Source organism: Eptesicus fuscus, chromosome 18, assembly GCF_027574615.1.
Source record: "Eptesicus fuscus isolate TK198812 chromosome 18, DD_ASM_mEF_20220401, whole genome shotgun sequence".
NCBI classification, from domain to species: Eukaryota; Metazoa; Chordata; class Mammalia; order Chiroptera; family Vespertilionidae; genus Eptesicus; species Eptesicus fuscus.
The window spans coordinates 28,028,246-28,048,423 of record NC_072490.1 but is presented as its reverse complement, the minus strand read 5'-3'; the positions used below and the strand labels follow the sequence as shown (position 1 = coordinate 28,048,423).

Genomic DNA, 20,178 nt, shown 5'->3' with positions numbered 1-20,178 from the left:
GCCAAGGCCAAAGGTTGGCCAATTTCTCCACACCTTGCAATGCAATCTGGAGCCCTGTTTTTCCTTCCTCTGAAATGACCCACTGTTGACAGCACTGTGCGATTCTGTATTTGCCATGGCTTTTGGAGAAGGTCTGCTTCGGGCCCTCTGGGGAACCCCCCACCCCGAGATGGCAGGAATGAGGTGCACCAGCCACCCAGAAGACAGTCCTGGCGCCTGGGACAAGTGCTTACAGCGGCGGGCAGGGGTCGATGGCCTCGGTGCAGGTCTGGGCTCAACTGGGGATTTCCTTTCAAAGGTGACTTAGAGCCGCTACATTAGGGGAGCGCCCTCCCGGGCGGGCCTAATGGCGTGTTTGGCAGAGTCAGCGAAACGCAGCGCGCAGCGGCTAGGTGGCGGGGGAGCGCCCTCTCCCGCGCCCTCGCCATCTCCCGCGCCGGGCAGCAGCGCGCACGGGGCCATTTGCAGCGCAGGCAGCCTTACGAGCGGCCGCGGCGCGCCGGCGGGGAACGAGGTGGCACCATGGAGCTGAAGAAAGACAGCAACACCGTGTCCATCGACATGCTGCTGATCGTGCACTCGGAGAAACGGCGCGCCGCGCAGGGCACGCACTCGGACCGGCAGGCGGACCCGGGCGCGCTGCCGCAGCGCAGAGGAGGTAACGCGCGCCCAGCGGACCCCCAGAGGGTCCTAGCACCTCGGCCTCTTCACCCCAGGGCCCGCCCGCCGTGGGGACGCCCCTCACGCCCCCGAACGAGCACAGCGACACGACCCTCTCCCCATGGCTGCCTGCGCCTCCAAGCTGTGGCTCTGGCGTCCCCTGGCAACGCGCAGCCCCGTGATTGCCCTGAGTTGACTCCTGTGCAGGCCTGCGGTGCTTCCGTCAACCCAGGCAGCCAGTTTCCTCAACCACTCTCTGAAAGGTGCAGCTCAGGGTTGGAAGATGCCCGGGAAGAAGGGGGCCAGAGCCTCGGGCCTGACTCCTGGGTGCCCAAAGCCTGCTCCCCATAAGGCACATGCAGGGAGCAAGGGTCCCAGGGAAATCTGGGTGCTGAGTCAGACTTGAAGACGGGAAGCCCCCTTGGAGCCCTTGCACAACTCACAGCCTCGGTTTCCCTTTCTTAAGCCCTCTCCCCCTCTTCCACAGAAGGCGTAAGAGGTGTAAAGGGCACACAGGCTTGGATAGGGTTAGGCTTGAAATCTGCTGTCCCCGCCTTATCTGCTAATTTTCCTTTTCTTCCGACTTTCTGGCCAAGTGTAGGCCGGTAAAACAAAGTGACTTTATAAAGCGATTGTGGGAGGCAGGTCCACGCCTCTGTATTCTCCAGAGGAGAGGACACAGCGTGAAGGGGGATACAGACACATAATTGTTAATGAAGCCCCTCAGGTGTCTGGGAACCTCTGGGTCCCAGGTCTAGGAGGAAGGCCCCAGGAACCCTGGTGGAAAGGTGTGCGCATGCACTGGGCTGACTGTGCACCAGGGATGCCTGAGCCGCAGCAAAGTGGCTTCTGCCTCCCGCCTCCCCTCCAGCTCCAGAGCTCCTTGGAGTCTGCCCAGCTCTTCTGTCCGCTAGCCCCCTTGCACATTGAACGTCCATCTGCCACCTTCTTCCGTGTTGAAGCAATGACACCATGGATGGCTTTGCCCCCACCAGCCACACAGGTTGAAGCTGTCCCATAGCTCCTGGTGACCCCTTGGGGAGGCAAGCAGGGGGGCAGGGGAATGGATTCTGGAGAGCTGAGAATGTTGACAGGTATTCTAGTCTCAGTAGCAATTTGGGGGCCAACAGTTGTTTGGGTTGCTTGGTTCTTTGGTTCTCAGAGCTGCTCCTAGAAGAAGGGAAAATGCCCACCCAGGATATCTGCAATGAGGAAATGGGCAGAGGCCGTCAGCTTTCTCATAGAAAGGAGACTGCTCCTACTACACACACCAGAAGGCCTCCCGCCGTGTGTGGCACAGCCAGAGGACCCCCACGAGGCCCAGCTCTGGGCCAGCCCATGAGTCCCTAGCTGCTCTCCCGCTCTGATCACGTCTCTCCTAAAGGCTCTGTCACTAGAAAGAAAGGGTGAAGCCCCAGAAGTGCCTGGGATCTGCACTGCTCCGGAAGGTGTCAAACGCCTACCACCAACCCTGCAGGACTCCAGGCCGGTGCACTCGACACTCAATGACTGTGGCTCAGGGAAAAAAGACCCTGCTTGTGAGCCCTTTCTGCTGATATTTTTCTCCAAATGTTTTCCTAACAGATGTTTCTCCCAGACCCTATGTCAGTGGAGAGACCTGTGTCTCATATTCAGTCAGACAGTTCTGCACCGGAGCAGAGAAGAGGGGGCGTCCACAGCCTCCGAGGCCTGCTGGGCAGGGGTGTTGTCCAGGAGACCCCTGGCTAAGCCGGCTTGCAAGCCCATGCAGCCTAAGGAGGGGAAATGCTGAGCAAGTCTAGCTTGTTCCAAGGCCTCCTGTTGGTGCACAGACCCAGAACTCACCCATGCCCAATTCCAGGAGTCTCCTCCTGGCTCCTCCCAGCTCCAGGCCCTCCACTCTGCAAAGGTTGGCCTGAGCTCAAATACTGTCACCATGCAGAGGACTGACTGAGGATGTGACTAAGGGGCTTTCAGCTGTGTCCTTGTGGCAAAAAATAGTCAAAGGGACAGGAGGCAAGGAGTGTGGCACCAGGAATTTGGGCTGCAAGGCCAACAGGTGCTCTCTCCCCTTTCCTCTAGGGCCCTAGCATTTTCCCGGCCATGCCTTAGAGCAGTGCTTCTCAAAACCATGCCTGGAGGCCCTGCAGTGGACAAGGTGGCCTAAAGCTGTTTGCACCAAGACTGAAAGAGCTTCAAAGTTTTAGGTGTTATTCCCAAAGCTGATGTGACCTATGCATTCCTCTCCAAAGGTGTGCTGGTGAGGTTTCCAGGTGGTAGGTCCCGGACACTGACTGTGGAGGGCTCTGCAGGAGGGAGGGACTAGGGAGCCTTGGAGCGGTGGAAAGGGCTGGAGAACCAGGCTTGAGGCTGAACTTCCAGGAACAGCCTCATAAGCTGCTCTGGTGAGGAGACCTTCGCTGCCACCAAGGGTCCCTAGGTGCTCTTTTCGCACCAGGAACTTGATTTTATTGCAGCTATTCCCACTGCCAGAACATATGCCAGTTCTGTGCCAGGAGCTTGACCTTGCAGCCACCACTTCCAACTGTCACCGGAGGTAGAGAAAGCTTCCATTCTCTTTCCTGTTGCCTCACCAGGTCCCAAGGTGGAATTGGACACAGGTGCCACTGACTGGCCAAGCCTAGGCCACACATGTCCATGCTCTAGCTGCAAGGGAGGCTGGGAGAGCAGGCTACTATTACTTTCAGTTCCCATAGGGATAGGCAGTGTTTGCCCACTCCCATCCCACATCAAGACTCTAAAAGTGGGAGATTTACCACATACAGAAATAGGCAGGCAAAATGAATGGCAAATGTCTTTGACAATAATCCTTCCATATTTATGCAGTGGAGATGTGGGAGTGAAAAATGGGCATCTCTATTTGCAATGATTCTGATAATCAACCCTTCCCCCATTGAAAACTACTGTTTTAATATTTTTTTAAATGTTTAAAATATGAATGGTTGCATTCATGCTCCTAAGTGTATCTCATCCGTGGGCAGCCACCCTCAGATCCCGGGAGAGCCACGTTCCACCAGCCCCACGCCAATCCAGATGTGTACACAACTAGCACATCACTTGCTGGGCCTGGGTCTCTGCACCACAGAGAGCCTCATGCCAGTCCTTGTTATTTCACAGGACTCCAAGGCGGCGGAAACGGAATACAGAAATGGCAGAAAATAGAAGGAAACGGCCTGTATGGTAAATTCTCCCTTTTCTTTCTTTCTTTTTTTTTATTATTTTTTTTATTTTTAGTTTCTGGAATTCAACACGTTTTGAAATGACTGGACGCATTGGGTCTCATTTGTTTGAAGACTGGCTCTAGTCACCTAACCACTCAGAAGTGGCTGCTTGTAACTCAGCCAGGCATCTGGGGCCACTGTGACCCTGGAAAGTTTTCCCTGGCATCAGGTCCCCTGATTTCCAGGAGGCTGGATGGGGGCAATGCCATACGCTTTTGTACCCACGTGTCCACTGGTGTCATTCGGGATGGGAGGTGGGTGTGTTCCCACAGAGGTGTGGCTGCTCATGTCCTGCAGGGCATCCGTCTTTGGAAACTGCTTCTGAATAGAGAGGACAGCGTCCTGCCTTGAGGCCTGGGCTATGCCAGTGGCTACCTGCTGGCCCGGGACCCAGACGACCATAAAATCTGAGAGAAGTCAGCTTCCAAAGCCTCCTCTCTCTGGTGCCAGGTGCCTGTCGCCCTGCAAGCTCAGGATCTGGGAATTCTATGCATGGACCAACTCTACAAAGCCTTATTCTGTGCCCTTCAGCGATTCATTAGGCCAGCCTCCAGTGTAACTGCATTGGGGTGTGTGAGAATTCTAGTAAGTGTCAGACCGCCACCCAGAACTCCAATAGGGGGCTCAGTCAGACCCCGGGTCAGATGACTGACAGATCAAATGCCAGTGTGAAGGAACCACCCTCTATGACCCTCCACAAATGGGGAAACAGAATCCCAACTGAACAAGACCAAACAGCTCTTCTTTGCCATCCCTCTGACAGTAACAAAAGAGAAGGGTGAGGTTCTAAAAGTAAATTCACTCACTCATGTCCTCATGAAACAGTAGACAATACAGTCAAGAACCCCTGCCCTCGTGAGGCCATATTAAAATGATTGTAATCATGACACCATTGATTGCAGTTGAGCCTCAGTGTCCTGGAGGTGAAGGCGTGCCTTTGTCCTCTGCCCTGTGCATGGGGATGAGTCATTCTCATGACATGCACTTCTAGAGACCACCCGCTGAGTCCCAGCTGATGGGCATGCGTGGGGGGGGGGTGGATTCCTTAACCTTGCTGTGGGGCCATCTGATGGGAGATGCACCTGCTGCCACATCTCTACTGAAGCAGACACCAAAGTTAGCAAAACTATGCTTCAGGTTGTGAGAATTAAGATAAAACTTAGACTTCCTGGCCACAGAAACACATAACCCATGCAGGCCTGTGTGCCTGGCCACTGTGCCCACGGGCGAGTGGACAATCGGGCCGCAGTGGTTTGTTGCAGCCCTCTTACCTTGCCTGGGTTGTCTGAAATTCATCCTATGTCTTCTCGGGCATGTTATTACATCAGGAGAGCATTGAATTATATTGAATTCATCCTCTTTTTATCATCTTTGGGGTTCCTGATTTGGGGGAAGTTTAGTGGAAAAATACAACAAAACACAAAGGGACACGGTAACTACTACAAGACTCTTCTAAGAGGTCTTAGTAGAATGTGTCAGCCAAAAAAGAGGATGATTAAAGTAGTTCTTACAAAAACGAAGAGTTTCAGGTACATGCAGGGCTGAAGAGAGGCTTCACAGAGGCCTCGAACCCAGACCACTCCACCAATATATGTAATTTAAAGTAAAATTTTATTTATTGTTTAAATGACACACTTGCATGCATGCAGAAGTTAAAGGTATGGCTTTTCTCTGTTTTCTGATGGTGAGATTCTGAGCACATATCTGCCTTGCTGGTGCTTAAGGCACCCAGCCCTGGTACCAGCAGGCCCTCCTGCCCAGCCCTGGAAACTGGGTGGCGTGCTCATCTGAGAAGGAAACAGCTGATGGCTTGTGCTGGGGGAGTGTGCACAAATGTGGCTGAACCTGGGACTGATCCAGAAGGGCACATGTGCCCCCTTTTGCTGGTCTGTGCACTCTTTGGGCTGGGGTGTTGGCAGGGTGAGGGGAGCTTGGAGGGCTCCAACTTTTCCAAGCAACTGGTGTGTAGGGCCAAGCCACCCCCACACCCCAGCTTGCCCAGCAACGGGCTTCCCCTGCTGTGATTGGCTGCTTTCCTTGGTCCTGGCTGAAGTCTGCCTAGCAGCACAGGGACTGACGCCCCACAGCTACAGGGAAACCAATTGTGCAGCCCTGACTATAAATACCCCACAACAGCTATGCCAGCTAATCGCCTCCTTGAGGATTCCCTTCCCAGATCCTGTTTCCTCCCTCGGCCAGCCGAAATACAGCCAGCTGTGCCCGTAGGAGGTGGCCTCCCTGTCCCCTAGCCTGAGTCTGGCCTGGAGCTGGCCCTCAGCTGATCAATCTATCACGGCCTCGGGGGCTCAGGGTCCTGGCTGGCCTGCTTACAGAAGGCTGGAGCCAGCAGGTTTCTCCAGGGCAAGACCCTGCCTGGTGGATCACAAGCCCAGCCCAGCTCAGGGGCCCACCACCCACCATGACTGGCTTCTGAGTGGACCCAGGCGTGGGAGCACTGAGCAGCAGATCCGGGTGGGTGCACGAGGGACGCATCTGAATGGAACTTGGTCAGGCCAGTGCCCCAGAGTCAGGCTTGTTTCCAGACCCAGAAACTGGTCCAGTGGTCACTTCCAGTGGCAGGCCCGACAGCCTTTCTGCAGACCAGTGGAGACCAGGCGAGAAGATGGCCGGCCAAGTGGTAGCAGTGGGTCTCATCTGGTATCATCATCATCACCTCCCTGGCTGCCACAACCCTGGCCTTCCCAGCTCCTTCCTCCACCTCTCTGAAGCAGAAATTCAAGGGCAACCTCAGCAAGACCAGGCCACCCCAGCATCTGTAAAGGGAGAGATGTAGGAAAAGTGGTGCTTCCCCAAGAAGCCTGTGGGTTCCTCCTCATGGCCTATAGCAGGAACGGGCCATCTCCTGCCTGACCCCACTAGCCCCTGAGGACAGCTCCGTGTCCCGGGGACATAAACATTACTAGCACACGTAGAGCGCTTTCATACAGTGGTTGCCTTGCAAATGTTTGTGCAACTGAACCAAACTGCAAATCACCCCAACTCCTGGGCTGGAGTAAGAGGCAGGCTGCCCCATTCTTCTCAGAAGGAGGCAAGAGGCTGAGCTAGGAGCCCCGAGGCTTAGGGTCAAGCCCTAGGTCTGATGCTCCCTAGCTGCAGAGACTGGCAAAAGTTAACCAGTCCAAGCTGCAGGTCCCTTAGCTGTAAAATCAGGACAGGAACCTCTCAGCCTGCTCTACTAAACGGTGGGAATGTCAGGCATCCCCATGCGCTTTGAAGACTGTGCCAGTGACACCCAAGTCTGAAGTCATGGTTACTTAACCCATGGAGGCATCCCCAGTTTCTTTTCAAGACTCTGTATTGGGTGGTGAGCACACAATACAACATATAGATGACATATTATAGAATTGTGCACCAAGACCTATAGAATTTTATTAACCAATGTCACCCCAATAAATTCAATAAAAGTTTTCTTAAAGGAAGAGAATCGCATTAGTGTCCTCAAAAAAAGGCCAAAGAACTACATTCCCATAATAGTATAAAAGTTTGGATATACCGTATTTTCCAGCGTATAAGACGACTGGGCGTATAGAAGATTTTCCTGGGTTAAAAAGTCATCTTATATGCCAGAAAATACGGTATACTGAAAACTATGAGGAACACTAAAAACCAGACTCCAAAAATCAAAAGAAGCTAGTAGTAAAAGTACACACACAAAAAAAAAGAATCTGTGTTGGCACCTGCTGGGAGGTGTGAGGTGTGTGCACAGGGCTTCCAGTCGTGTGCCTCTGCGTTCAGGTGTGTGACTGCTGATTCCCACGCGTGCACGCTGTGGGGCTGTGCAGGCGGGTGTGCCTGTGTCCAGGCCAGGCCTGGGATGACCTGGGCCCCCAGCAGCCTGCCTTTCTTGCAGACAAGCAGCTCCCCGCTCTGCCCGGGGAAGATTCCACTGTGGTCCCAGTGGTCACGGCAGATTCCTCTGTCTTCCTTAAATAGGAAACCTGGCAGAGAAGCAGCATCCTCAGCAGACCCAGGTCATCACTTCCTACGACAACCAAGGTAAGGAATTCGCCACGTCATGACCCCTTCTCCAGCTCCCGTGTGCCAGAGACAGCGGGTGTGGAGCTCAGACTGGGGAGCAGGTCCTCTTTGTTCCACAGATGTTGGAGCCCCTTTCCCCTCTTCTTACAACCCATGGGAAGCAATGAGAGGCTGCATGGTATCATGGGATCGAGAAATAGACCTTGGGCCACAGAACCCACTGGTATCATCATCATCACCCTCATTGCCATCGCTCTAGCCGTCATTTACTGAGTGCTAACCTTGTGCCAGGCACCCTGCCAAGCCATTTACATGATTATTCTCATATAAATTAAGCTTCACAACAATCCTTTTTGATTGCTACTCCTACTATCCTCATTTTACAGATGAGTAAACTGAGGCTTGGAAAGGTTGACATCTGTCCAAGATCAAATGGCCAGCAAGACTCAGAGCTGTGCAATTGACCTCCCGCCAACCACCACCAAGTCCTGAGCTGTTAACCTTCAAAGCTCTGCTTTCACCACAGCCGCCCGCCCCCCCCCCCCCCGCCCCCGCATCCCAACCCCAACACCGGTCTCCCCCGCTGGCTCATGTGGAGGAGGGCTCCACCGCTGAGGCTGGAGGTGAGGCCAGGTTAGAGACCCCACCCCTGCCTCAGCTTTCTGCTCTGCATTAAAGACTCAAGGCCTGGGTCTGAGCGTTCCCATAGGCTCAGCCCTAAGAGCTCATCACCAGTGCTCTTAGCCCCGTTGTCCTAACCAGTAAGGAGATTATCTAACGACATCGAGGGGACAGTGGTGGCTCCCAGGAGGATTAGGGTCCTCGGGGGACTGTCCCCTGAAACTTGTGCAGGAAGGACCTGGCCATACGGGTTTCAGTACCCCTTTAGGCCAAAATTCCTGAGACTGCGGCTCCAGGACAGGACCCAGGGCCTCTTGGTGGGCCCACTAAGAATTGCCACCTGCCCTGAGCACCTCAAGGACAAGCCTGGCCTTACCGTTTCTCTGGACTAGCAGCACACAGCTGGCCACAGAACAAGAATAAGCACTACCTCACGTAAATGAGAATGGATTAGCGACCATTTGTCTTGCTTAGTTCTGGCCACACCCCTTGATGGGGTCCTGGTGTTATCCCTGTTTGCACAGGAGAAAGTTGAGGCTGGGGATGCTGCCATCCCAAGAGCCTGGTCTAAGGTCAGACCTCTGCACTGCACTGCCTTCCCTGTGCCACTGACAGGGGTGGGCTGGTCACCAGAGCTGCACCTGGCACCCTGGCTCATATGTGCCACTTGCATGCCACCTCCCAGCATTCAAGGCTTCCAGGGGGACAAGAAGAAGGGCAGCTGTGTCCTCCTATGAGGATTGGTGCCCTGTGTAGACTGGTATGGATGGGCCAGGCAGGGTCCTGTGGGGGCCTGGGTCACTGAGAGAGGAGGGCTTCCCGTCTTTAGGGGCAGAGTTAACACTGATACTGACCCATTAGCCAGAGTTCACACTGATTCTAACCTATTCATTCCACAAAAAGCGGTTCCTGATGCAGGCACTGGGAATCCATCAGAGAAGGAAACAGACAGAGGCTCCTATCCCTATGGAGCTGACACCTTAGTGAGAGAGACAGATGACTCTAACGAAGGGAGTCAGATAAGGCTGGAGGGGAAGATAAAGCAGGAAGGAGAATAGGGGGTGGGTGTATGTGCACATGGGTGTGTATTAGCCTCCTACAGCTGCTGTAACATATTATCACAAAGTCAGTGACTTAATACATGTTCAATCTCTTAAATCGCTCCAGAGACCCCAAGTTTCAAGTACATCTCAAGAGCTAAAGTCCAAGTGTCGTCAGGCAGGTCATGGGAAGAACCTGTTCCTCCCCTCTTCAGCTTCTGGAGGCTGATGACACCCCTGGACTTGTAGCTGCATCACTCTAACCACTGCTCCCATTGTCACATCGCCTTTTCTCTGTATCAGTAGTTAAATCCCCCTCAGCCTCTGTTTTATAAGAACCCTGTGACTGCACTGGGCCCACCTGCATACTCCAGGATAATCTTCCTAACCCGAGATCCTTCGCTTAATCACATCTGCACAGTCCCCTTTGGTGTATAAGGTGACATTCACAGGTTCCTGGAATTGGGACATGGATATCCTTAAGGGCTATTATGGAGCCTACCACAGGGGACAATTTAAAATAGAATAGTTGAAAAAAGACCTCCCTGAGAAGGTGACATTCAAGTAAGGGAGGAGGTGAGGGAGCAAGCCGTGCAGGTGTCTGGGGAAGAGCTTCCAGCAGAGGGAGCCCGGTGTGAGGGCCCGGTGTGTTCAGGAAGCGGAGAGCAGGTCGCTGTGTCTGAGGGGCGTGGGGCGGGTGGACACAGGGCAGACCCTGCAGGACCTGTGAGGCTAACCGCAGTATGCTGGCTTCTAGTCTGAGTGCCATTGGAAACCACTCGGTTTTAAACAGGAGAGCCTCCAAAGAGTAGAGAATAAACAGAAGTGCGTGAGGGTGGGTGCCAGAAGACCCTGTAGATGGCAGCATGATGATCCAGGCAAGAGAGGCTTCCCTGGGGTGGATTGGGGTATAAGAGAAAGAGAGGAGTCAAGGTTTGGGAGCTGAGGATGGAGATGGAGGAGCTGCAGGAGGTGCCTTTTAGGGAAAAAACATGAAGAATTCAGACGGGGCCTTGCTGAGGTTGGTGCCAAGGCCAAGCAACCACATGCCTGCTATTTTGGATCAGCGTGACCAAGGACATCAGTATTCCGTGTGCCACTCTCCTACGCATCCAGTGAGCCTTGAGCCTCGTGAGCTCTGTTCTGGGAACCACGTCGGCCCCCGTGCAGCTTCCTCGGCAGCTCTTTCTATGACAGTAACAGCAGGGCCCCAGGGGGACATTTGGTGTGGGCCAGTCAGGGACCTAAGCCCCTTTTAGGGGTCACCTCATTTAACCCCACAACCACCTTCTATGTAGGTTATCACTCCCATTTTACAGATGGAAAAACCGAGACCAGAGAGATTTTAGTAACTTGCCTGAAGTTACACAGCGGGCACATGCCAGGCCCGCAAGTTAAACCCATGTCTGGGAGCTTCCAAAGCCAGTGGGCATAACTGCTCCACCACACGCCCCCTTCCATACAGGGCAGGGACCAATCTGGTGGGGACGATTGGGTGCGGCACCCCCTCCACTTTCCCGCCAGACAAGAAGTTCAAAATTTCAGTCCAAACTGTTACTCAGAGGGGTCCAGCTTCCCCCTCCTCCTCACCTTGTCATTCAGTGGAAGACTTGACACAGTAGGTAACAAAGGATCATTGGAATCGTGGATCTTCGCATGGAAGGGGCTTCAGAAGATTAGTCTGTAACAGGTGTGAGGTTGAATGAGAAGAGCGTGCTTACTGCGCCCCTGAACTTCAGGCCTCGACAATGACTCTTGGAGTTAGCTTTCTGTTGAGGCGTTCGTCCTTCAGGTCCTCCGCCCTTATCCCCTTGCAGACCCCCTGCCTTCTTTGATCATGCATGCACTAGCGTCACACCACCCTGTTTCCAGAGCTGGGACTCCCCTAGGGCTCTCCGCTCTGCAGAAGGAATCGTCAATGGCCCTGTGTTCTCAAGAGCTCAGTGGAAGCCGGGTCAGTTAGGGCCACAGAGGCGCCCTTCGTCTCACACGCCGGCCGGGGCCCCGGTGACCTCTCCCTGAGCTCTGGCATGCTCAGTTGTCATCTCATAACTAGAGCTGCTGAGTGGGGCTTTCATAGCGTGTCCAGCAGTCCCCGGTGAGCATGCCACAGAGCCGGGCTCTCCCCATCACCATCCAGCAGGCTGCTCCTGGGTGCCACAGCTCACCACGCCCTGCGCTAACGCTGACTACTGCACTCCGGGGCAGAAACCACAGCAAGTCTCTTGACCACCTGCCTAGCTAGAGTCTGTTTTAGGGGTATTTTTCAAACACCTTAGCTGAGATTTGCTGATGCTCCGCTACTGCAGGAAAATATCCCAAGGCAAAGAATTCAGGTTGTAAGTGAGGCAGCCAGTTATGGAAAGAGTTAATGAAGACCTTCAGTCAATGAAGGCAGCCATCTGAGATGAGTCCCTCATTCCCCACACACACCCGTGTGTACACGCAGCCTCTGCTAACTGATCAATGCTTCAGGCAGCCACTTCCAATCAGAGTTAATGAACAACACGAAATCTGTTTGCCGTCTCTGCATTAGTAATTCTGAGCAAATTAGGCCTTTAGACAAATCCTGATTCAAACCTGCCGAGACCTGGAGGGAAGCTGTCGGGTGGGAGGACTCTCCTGGCTGGGTGAATGGCAGGCCGGAGCAGCGTGCCGTGGACATGTTGGGCTTGCCGGCCGCATCTCCGCTCCTGAGAGCGGGAGGGAAAGGGACCAGAGCCAGCGGCAGCTGGAGACGCCCGTGGGAGCCACTTCTTAGGCTCGCAGAAAACAATCATTTAGACACTTCCACTAGGACAGCCAGAACTGCAGCTTCAGAAATGGAATTTGGGTGACAACTGGTAGAAGTGGGGAGGGATGTCAGGAAATCGCCAGCCAGGTGACCGAAAGTCCCTCTGGGATTGGTGGTGACTGTTAAGATTAGTGTAACGGTACCTGACTAGATTTAGGGTTTAAAGCATACCTTAAATTTTGTCTAAATGATGTCCCACTCCTTATCATTGGAGATTGGTCAAATTAATCTTTTTTCTTAAATTAAGAATGTTATTTGATGCAGGAATGCTACAGTCTGCAAATTCTTACCATTTCCTACCTTTAGGAAGCAGGGGCTGTGCCGTGGATGCTGCTCACCTGGAGGCCACAAGCCCAGGCCCAGGCTCAGTTCCTGGAGCAGAGAGCCTCCCGGAAGTGCCCTTACAGACCGGAAACGGGAGCTGGGCTCACTCCCACACAGATGAGGCAGGCAGGGAGCTGTGCTGTTTCGCTCAGAAGGTGCTGGTCAGCAGCACCACTTTTGGGGAGAGCCAGGAAGTGGGACTCGGGAGAATGTTGGACATCGGCCCCTGGCCAAGAGGGGAGAGAGAAGAGGAAGTGCAGGAACGAGAGATGAGAAATGGTGGTGCGTTCTGCGTGTGACTCCCTCACACCCACCCTTTTCAGCTCGCTCATTCTTTAACAAAGAGATGTGGCTGGATTGGGAGAGGTGGGGAGTACCTGGACATTAGGAGAAGTTTGGGGAAGAGGTTGGTTGTTGAGCCCTAAACCATCAACCACATTGTTCAGTTTTGCAGTTTCTTTAAGCTTTTGGAGATTGTTCTAGTCCAGCATTTCCAAATTGTTTTTGACAAAGTAGTACTGAGTCGGTAGAGTTCTCTGCTGCAGGGCTTCTCAGAGCATTGTGTACTGGGACCCGCAAAAGGGGAAAGAGTGGTCATGTTCCTCAATCTTTGTTTTCACAAGGCATCGGGCAGTCAAATGAAGTTTGGCACCCCCTTTGGAGAAACACCTGAGAGTGTTTCGGGTGGGCAAGTGAGGAGGCAAAGGGGAACAGGCCCAGGCCTCCCCCAGCACGGGAGGACACGCAGGGAGTCTTTGCTGCTGATGGCGATGCCACCGGTTCGGTTCCTAAGGCCAAATCTGAAGCATGCTTTTAACTCTGAAATGCTTCAAGTCGTAATTGTAAAGCCATAGCTGATTGTCTTTGAAAGTGAATAGTCTAGAAACTACACTCAAAATGAATGTTAACCCTTTCAAAGTAATGCCTCAGGAGGCCATGTTGTAGCTTTTAAAGTTGTTTGAGAATTACTCTCTTTGGCATGCTGAGCAAGTTTTTGAGCTGCACAAGAAAGCCAGTATTGTTATTCTGTGAAAAATTACTGTAACACATTTAGCAGGCAAAGGGTTAATAAAAAGAGCTCTTAAAAAATCAGTAAGGAAAAAATCAGTTGTAAATGGGGCAATCCACAAAATAAGAATTTAAAGTGGCAAATAAATGTATGAAAAATACTACACTAAAAATTAAAGAAATGCACAAAAACACTAGATGTCATCAACCTATCTAATAAAGGTGTAATATGCAAATTGACCATCACTCCAAGACACAAGATGGCCACCCCCATGTGGTCAAAGATGGCTGCCCCCATGTGGACATAAGATGGCCACCACAAGATGGTTAGCAGGGGAGGGCAGTTGGGGGTGACCAGGTCGGCAGAGGAGGGCAGTTGGGGGGGAACAGGCCTGCAGAGGATGGCAGTTGGAGGGGGACCAGGCCTTCATTGGAGGGCAGTTGGGGGAGGAACCAGGCCTGCGTGGAGGACAGTTGAGGGGGAACAGGCCTGCAGGGGAGGGCAGTTGTGGGGGTACCAGGCCTGTAGGGGAGGGCAGTTAGAGGTGACCAGGCCAACAGGGGAGGGCAGGTAGGGGTGACTGGGCCAGCAAGGGGGGGGGGCGCAGTTGGGAGAACCAGGCCTGTAGGAGAGGTCAGTTGGGGGGAACCAGGTCAGCAGGGGAGGGCAGTTGGGGGGGGCGGGAAATAGGACTGCAGGGGAGAGCAGTTGGGGGTGATGAAGCAAGCAGGGAGGGCAGTTAGGGGTGACCAGGCCAGCAGAGGAGGGCAGTTGGGGGAGACCCAGGCCTGCAGGGGAGGGCATTTGTGGGTGATCAGGCCAGCAGGAGTGCAGTTAGGGGTGACTGGGCTGGCAGAGGAGGGCAGTTGGGGGAGACCAGGCCAGCAGGGGAGGGCAGTTGTGGGGGGACCAGGCCTGTAGGGGAGGGCAGTTAGAGGTGACCAGGCCAGAGGAGGGCAGTTGGGGGGGGAACAGGCCTGCAAGGGAGGACAGTTGGGAGGGGCCAGGCCTGCAGGGGAGGGCAGTTAGTGGGGACAAGGCTGGCAGGGGAGGGAAGTTGGTGGCGGGGGCAGGGGGAAACAGGCCTGCAGAAAAGGGCAGTTGGGGGGGACCAGACCTGCAGGGGAGGGTAGTTAGGGGTGACCAGGCCAGCAGGGGAGGGCAGTTGGAGGGGACCAGGCCTGCAGGGGATGACAGTTGGGGGGGGACCAGGCCACCAGGGGAGGGCAGTTAGGGGCAATCAGGCCAGCCAGGGAGCAGTTAGGCGTCGATCAGGCTGGCAGGGGAGTGGTTAGGAGGTGATCAGGCTGGCAGGCAGAAGCAGTTAGGGGCAATCAGGTAGAGGCAGGCGAGTGGTTGGGAGCCAGCAGTCCTGGATTGTGAGAGGGATGTCAGACTGCCCATTGTCGGACATCCCTCAAGGGGTCCCAGATTGGAGAGGGTGCAGGCTGGGCTGAGGGACACACACCCCCCCCATGCACAAATTTCATGCACCGGCCTCTAGTTCATTAATAAAAAGTTGACTCTGGCCGGTTTAACTCAGTGGATAGAGCGTCAGCCTGTGGACTGAAGGGTCCAGATTCAATTCTAATCAAGAGCATGTAGCTCGGTTGCAGGCTCAATCCCCAGCCCCAGTCAGGGTACAGGGCACATGTGGGAGGCAACCAGTCAATGTGTCTCTCTCACATCAATGTTTCTCTCTCTGTCTCTCCCTCTCCTTTTCATTCTCTCTAAAAATCAATGGAAAAAATATCTCTGGGCGAGGATTAACAAAATAACAATAATAATGTTTTTTAAAATGGTAAAAATCAAATGTCAGTGGAGATAGTCGTAATTTATTTTTGCATTATAAAGCACTCCAAAACTCAGGGGCTTAAAACAATAAGCATTTACCAGCTCACAAATCTACAGGTTGGCTGGGCGTTCTTGTCTGAGCCACACCCAGCTGAGAACAGGTCCCGGCTGGCTTGCTCATGTGCTGTGGGCAGCTGGAGGGTTGGCTGGACACCTGCTGGTCTAGGGTGGCCGCACCTGAGATGGCTGTGCTCTGCTCCATGTGGTCTCCCATCCTCTAGGAGGTAGCCTGGGCTCATTCACATGGCAGTTGTGACTGGAATCCTAAGAATGACGGCAGGAGCTGCAAAGTCTCTTAAGGCCTAGGCTCAGAGCTTATACTTCATCACTTCTGCCACATGTTAATTAGCCAAGCCAAGTCATCTGGCCAAACCAAAACACCTCTCGACAGGAGGAAGTACAAAGTACTGCGGCCAATTTTGCAATCAAACAGCAAGAATGAGCAAAATGGGCATTCTCTTGCACTGCAGGTGTGATCATAAACTGATAAAATCATCCATGGGTAAAGCTTGCCAATATCAAGCAAGAGCCTTAAAAATCTTCACAGCTTCTGACCCAGGTTTAAGAATTTATTCAAAGGAACTGATTTGAAAAGTATGCAAAGAGGTGTGTGTCAGAATGTTCATCACATCACTGTTTATGTGAGCAAAACATTTGGGAAAAGTTAACTATCCATTGAAAAGGGATTGGTTATATGGATTATAAACCATCTATTGAATAGAGTGCTATGCAGCCATGTAAAATGATGACATATGACTGTATTCACTGACTTGTAAAGACTTAAGCAAGAAAGCAAATTACAAAAAGCATGTTTACAATAATCCTACTTTGGATATTCAATTTCTATTTTGTATCTTTCTTTATCATCCAGGTTTTTGTTTTGTTTTAATTCTGCTTGGGCTTTTTTCTATCAGGTTGGGTGTTTTTAATTTTTTTTATTTTAAATTATGAGTTTTAACATATGCATAGATTTATGTAACCATCAGTACAACCAGATTACAGAGCAGTTCTGTTACCCCCAAAATTATCTTGTAAGACTCTTTGTAATCACATCTTCCCATCACTCCTAAGAGTTTCTCGGCATTATTGAAGAGTATTTCTTTCTTTCTTTTTTTTTTTTTTTTTAATTCTCACCTGAAGATATTTTTCCATTGATTTTTTAGAGAGAGTGAAAGAAAGAGGGAAAGACAGAGAGAAATATCAATGTGAGAGAAATACATTGCACGTGCCCCAATCAGAGCCCGGTACACACCCTTGACCGGAATTGAACCCAGGACCCTTCGGTCCGCAGGCCAACGCCCTATCCACTGAGCCAAACCAGCTAGGGCTGAAGAGTATGTCCAGTTTGGAGTGATTATGAATAGAGCTTCTATAAACATTTGTACATAGGATTTTGTGTGAACATAAATTTTCACATCTCTGGGATAAAAGCCCAAGAGTGCAGTAGTTGGGTCATATGTTAATTATATGTCTTGTTTTTTAAGAAACTGCCAAACTCTTTCCCAGAGAGGCTATACCACTTTGCAATACCACCAGAAATGCATGAGAGCTTCAGTTTCTCCACAACCTTGTCAGCAAATAGTATTATCACTATGTTTTTAGTATTGCTCTTCAAATAAGTGTGATATTTCATTATAGTTTTAATTTGCATTCTAATGGCTAACCATGTTGAATGTCTTTATGTGCTTACTTGCCATTTCTATTTTGGCAAAATATCCGTTCTTTTACCCATTTTCTAGTTGGATTGTTCTGTGCACTTTTGTAAAAAGTCAATGTGCCATATTCGTGTGGCTCTATTTCTTAATTATTTATTATACTCTGTTGATCGATGTATCTATCTTGCCACTATAACACTGTTGTGATTACTGTTGCTTTATAGTATATCTTAAAATAAGATAGTTAGAATCCTCAGATTTTTTTTCCAAAATTGGTTTGGCTATTCTAGTTGCTGTATCTTTTCATTTAAATTTTAGGATCATCAGTAGTGATACCATCCATTTCATTCCTGATATTGGTGTCTTGGCTTCTGATTTGTGTCTTAACCTCTTTTTTATTTTTATTTTTTATCAATCTGGTTAAAGTGTTTATCAATTTTACTAATATTTTCAAAGAACCAGCTTTCAGTTTCATTGATTATTCTCTCATTAATTTCTTCAAATATTTTTTTCTGAACCACACTTTTCTCCTCTCTTTCTTGTATCTCAAGGACATGAAAGCTCGGCTTTTAGGTATTGTTCCACAGGTCCCTGAGGCTCTGTTCACTTTTTCTCTCTGTTATTCATATAGTATAGTTTCTATGAATCTATCTTCAAGTTCATTACATCTTATTTCTGTCATCTCTGTTATTGAGCATATCCAGAGAATTTTTTAAACTATATTTTTCAGTTCTCAAATTTTCATTTGTTTCTTCTTCATAACTTAAAATTTTTTTTCTTATACTTTGTATTTTTACATTTATTTCAAGACTGTTTGCCCTCACCTTTTAGAGCATAGCTGTTTTATTTTGCTGTTAATTCCAAATTCTGTGTCATTGTGGGGTTAGCATATGTTGATTATCTTTTCCTTTTCAAGTTGAGATTTTCCTAGGTCTTCCTATGCTGGGTAGTAATTTTGGATTGTAGCCTTTGCAATGTTATACGGTTTTGCCCTGTACATGCACCACCCGGCGGCCTGTCTGAGCATTTAGTCTACCCCACAGTTTAGATTTTATTTATTTATTACTTTTTTAAAATTCATCCTTATTGTTGGAAGTATTACAGATACCCTGTTTTCCCGCCAATGACTCCCTTGCTCTTATGCGTGGCCCCCACTCCCTAGGCCTTCACAGCACTATTGTCTGTCCATGGGCTATGCATGTAAGTTCTTTGGCTCATCTCTTCCCATTCCCCTCCCCCCTTCCCTCTGAGATTCACCAGTTTGTTTCATGCTTCCATGTCTCTGTATCTATTTCGTTCTTCAGTTTATAGTTTAGTTCTCAAAGACTGTGATATGATTTTAGGATGAGATCCCAGTACGTACAACTCAGAGGTAACTACAAGAGTTCATCCACAACTTTATGGGTTTGTTTTCTTGAGCTCCCTCCTCTTCACAACCTGCTTTCCAGTCCTCTGGCCAAAAAGCTGGAGCTTTTGTTTTCCCACTCTGCCAGGCACCTCTCACAACTGTGTCTGCTTTTGGAGCCAGTCAGTGAGAACAGAGAGAGAAACAGAAGAAGAAGAAGAATTTGCCCCACACGCTTGGGAATTTTAGCTTCTCTCGTGCCCTCTCTCAAAGACTTTATGTGCCTACCTGGCCACCAAAATCACTCTGCACTGCTACCAATAGAATTTCCTGGGGGCTGAGTGGGGAAATAACAGAAAAAGGGGCGGGGGGTACAACACGGTATTTCACCCACTCTCTTACTCTTAGAGATTCTCTCTCTCACTCCACAGGCCGGAAGAGAAGGCTCCTCTTGGAGCATTTTTTCCCTGCACCCACTGTGCACTTCTGGGTTTGGGGCTGCTGTTGAGTCCAACCTAAGTAATTCCGCTGGGGGGAGGGAATGGTAACCGCACTGCCAATTTGGTGATGCTTTAAATCCTAATCTTCTTCCTCAGTATTCCTTCTATCATTTACTTCAGCTTCCTCAAATTGTTGCCCCGTGCATTCTTTCCAAGGTTTATAGCTGCATTCGGTGGGAGCGGCCAGGTGGAATGGGCTTACTCCGTCTTACCTGGACCTGGAAACTGTCGGCTTGTGTTTTGTCTTTGTTCTTTTTAAACAAGCATTACCTGTATGTTCAAAAGAAAGCCCCCAAACCAATTGTGTTTTGTTGTTCAAACCTCTGTCATGAGACACTGCATCCTTTCCTAGTAGGATGGGGATGAGACTGTCACCTCCTATTCCTTTACAGGGACACAGCTGACTGTGGAGGTGCACCCTCGAGACGCCATGCCCGAGCTGCTTAAGAAGTTTTCCTTGGATAAACGTACGTACGTACAGGGCTGCTTGTGTGTGGAGGTCTGGCAGGGAGGATTGAGGGCAACTGAATGGACAGAGCCCAGCCTGGGCATCTTCTGGGGTAAGGAGAGGGGTAGCCTGGACCTACACACTGGTAAGAGGCAGAGGTAGGACAGCTTTGTGCTGGGGTTCTATTTCTTCTCCATTCCCAGTAATCACTATGCTTGAGTGCCTGCAGTGTGGTGTGGGTGAACAAGGCTTTTAGCTAAAGATGAATTGCATCACAGGAGTGTTACTGTTTTTAGATACCATTTATTGACTGTCTGGAAGGTACCATGTGAGTTTTTTGCATTCATTAACTTTGGCATATACCAGTGTTATACCCACTTTTTTTATTATTATTATATTTTATTGATTTTTTACAGAGAGGAAGGGAGAGGGATAGAGAGTTAGAAACATTAATGAGAGAGAAACATCGATCAGCTGCCTCCTGCACACCCCCTACTGGGGATGTGTCCACAACCAAGGTACATGCCCTTGTCTGGAATCGAACCTGGGACCCTTGAGTCCGCAGGCTGATGCTCTATCCACTGAGCCAAACTGGTCAGGGCTATATCCACTTTTTAGATCAGTAAAGTGAGGCTCAGAAAGGTGAAATAACTGCTACATGACCAGCTGGGAAGCGGGTCAGAACCCAGGTCCAACTGAGGCCTATGC

At 50.7% G+C, this 20,178-nt stretch overlaps 1 protein-coding gene across 1 annotated transcript in view; it reads left to right on the top strand.

The window, feature by feature from the left end:
• The first annotated feature begins 522 nt into the window (after positions 1 to 522).
• The window catches only part of KY (kyphoscoliosis peptidase), a 42,487-nt gene continuing 22,831 nt past the window's right edge, over positions 523 to 20,178 (top strand). The window contains exons 1-4 of the mRNA XM_008152949.3: positions 523 to 658; positions 3,778 to 3,840; positions 7,836 to 7,898; positions 19,415 to 19,489. Coding sequence (XP_008151171.1) covers positions 523 to 658; positions 3,778 to 3,840; positions 7,836 to 7,898; positions 19,415 to 19,489 — 337 coding nt within the window. The remainder of the gene's footprint in view (positions 659 to 3,777; positions 3,841 to 7,835; positions 7,899 to 19,414; positions 19,490 to 20,178) is intronic.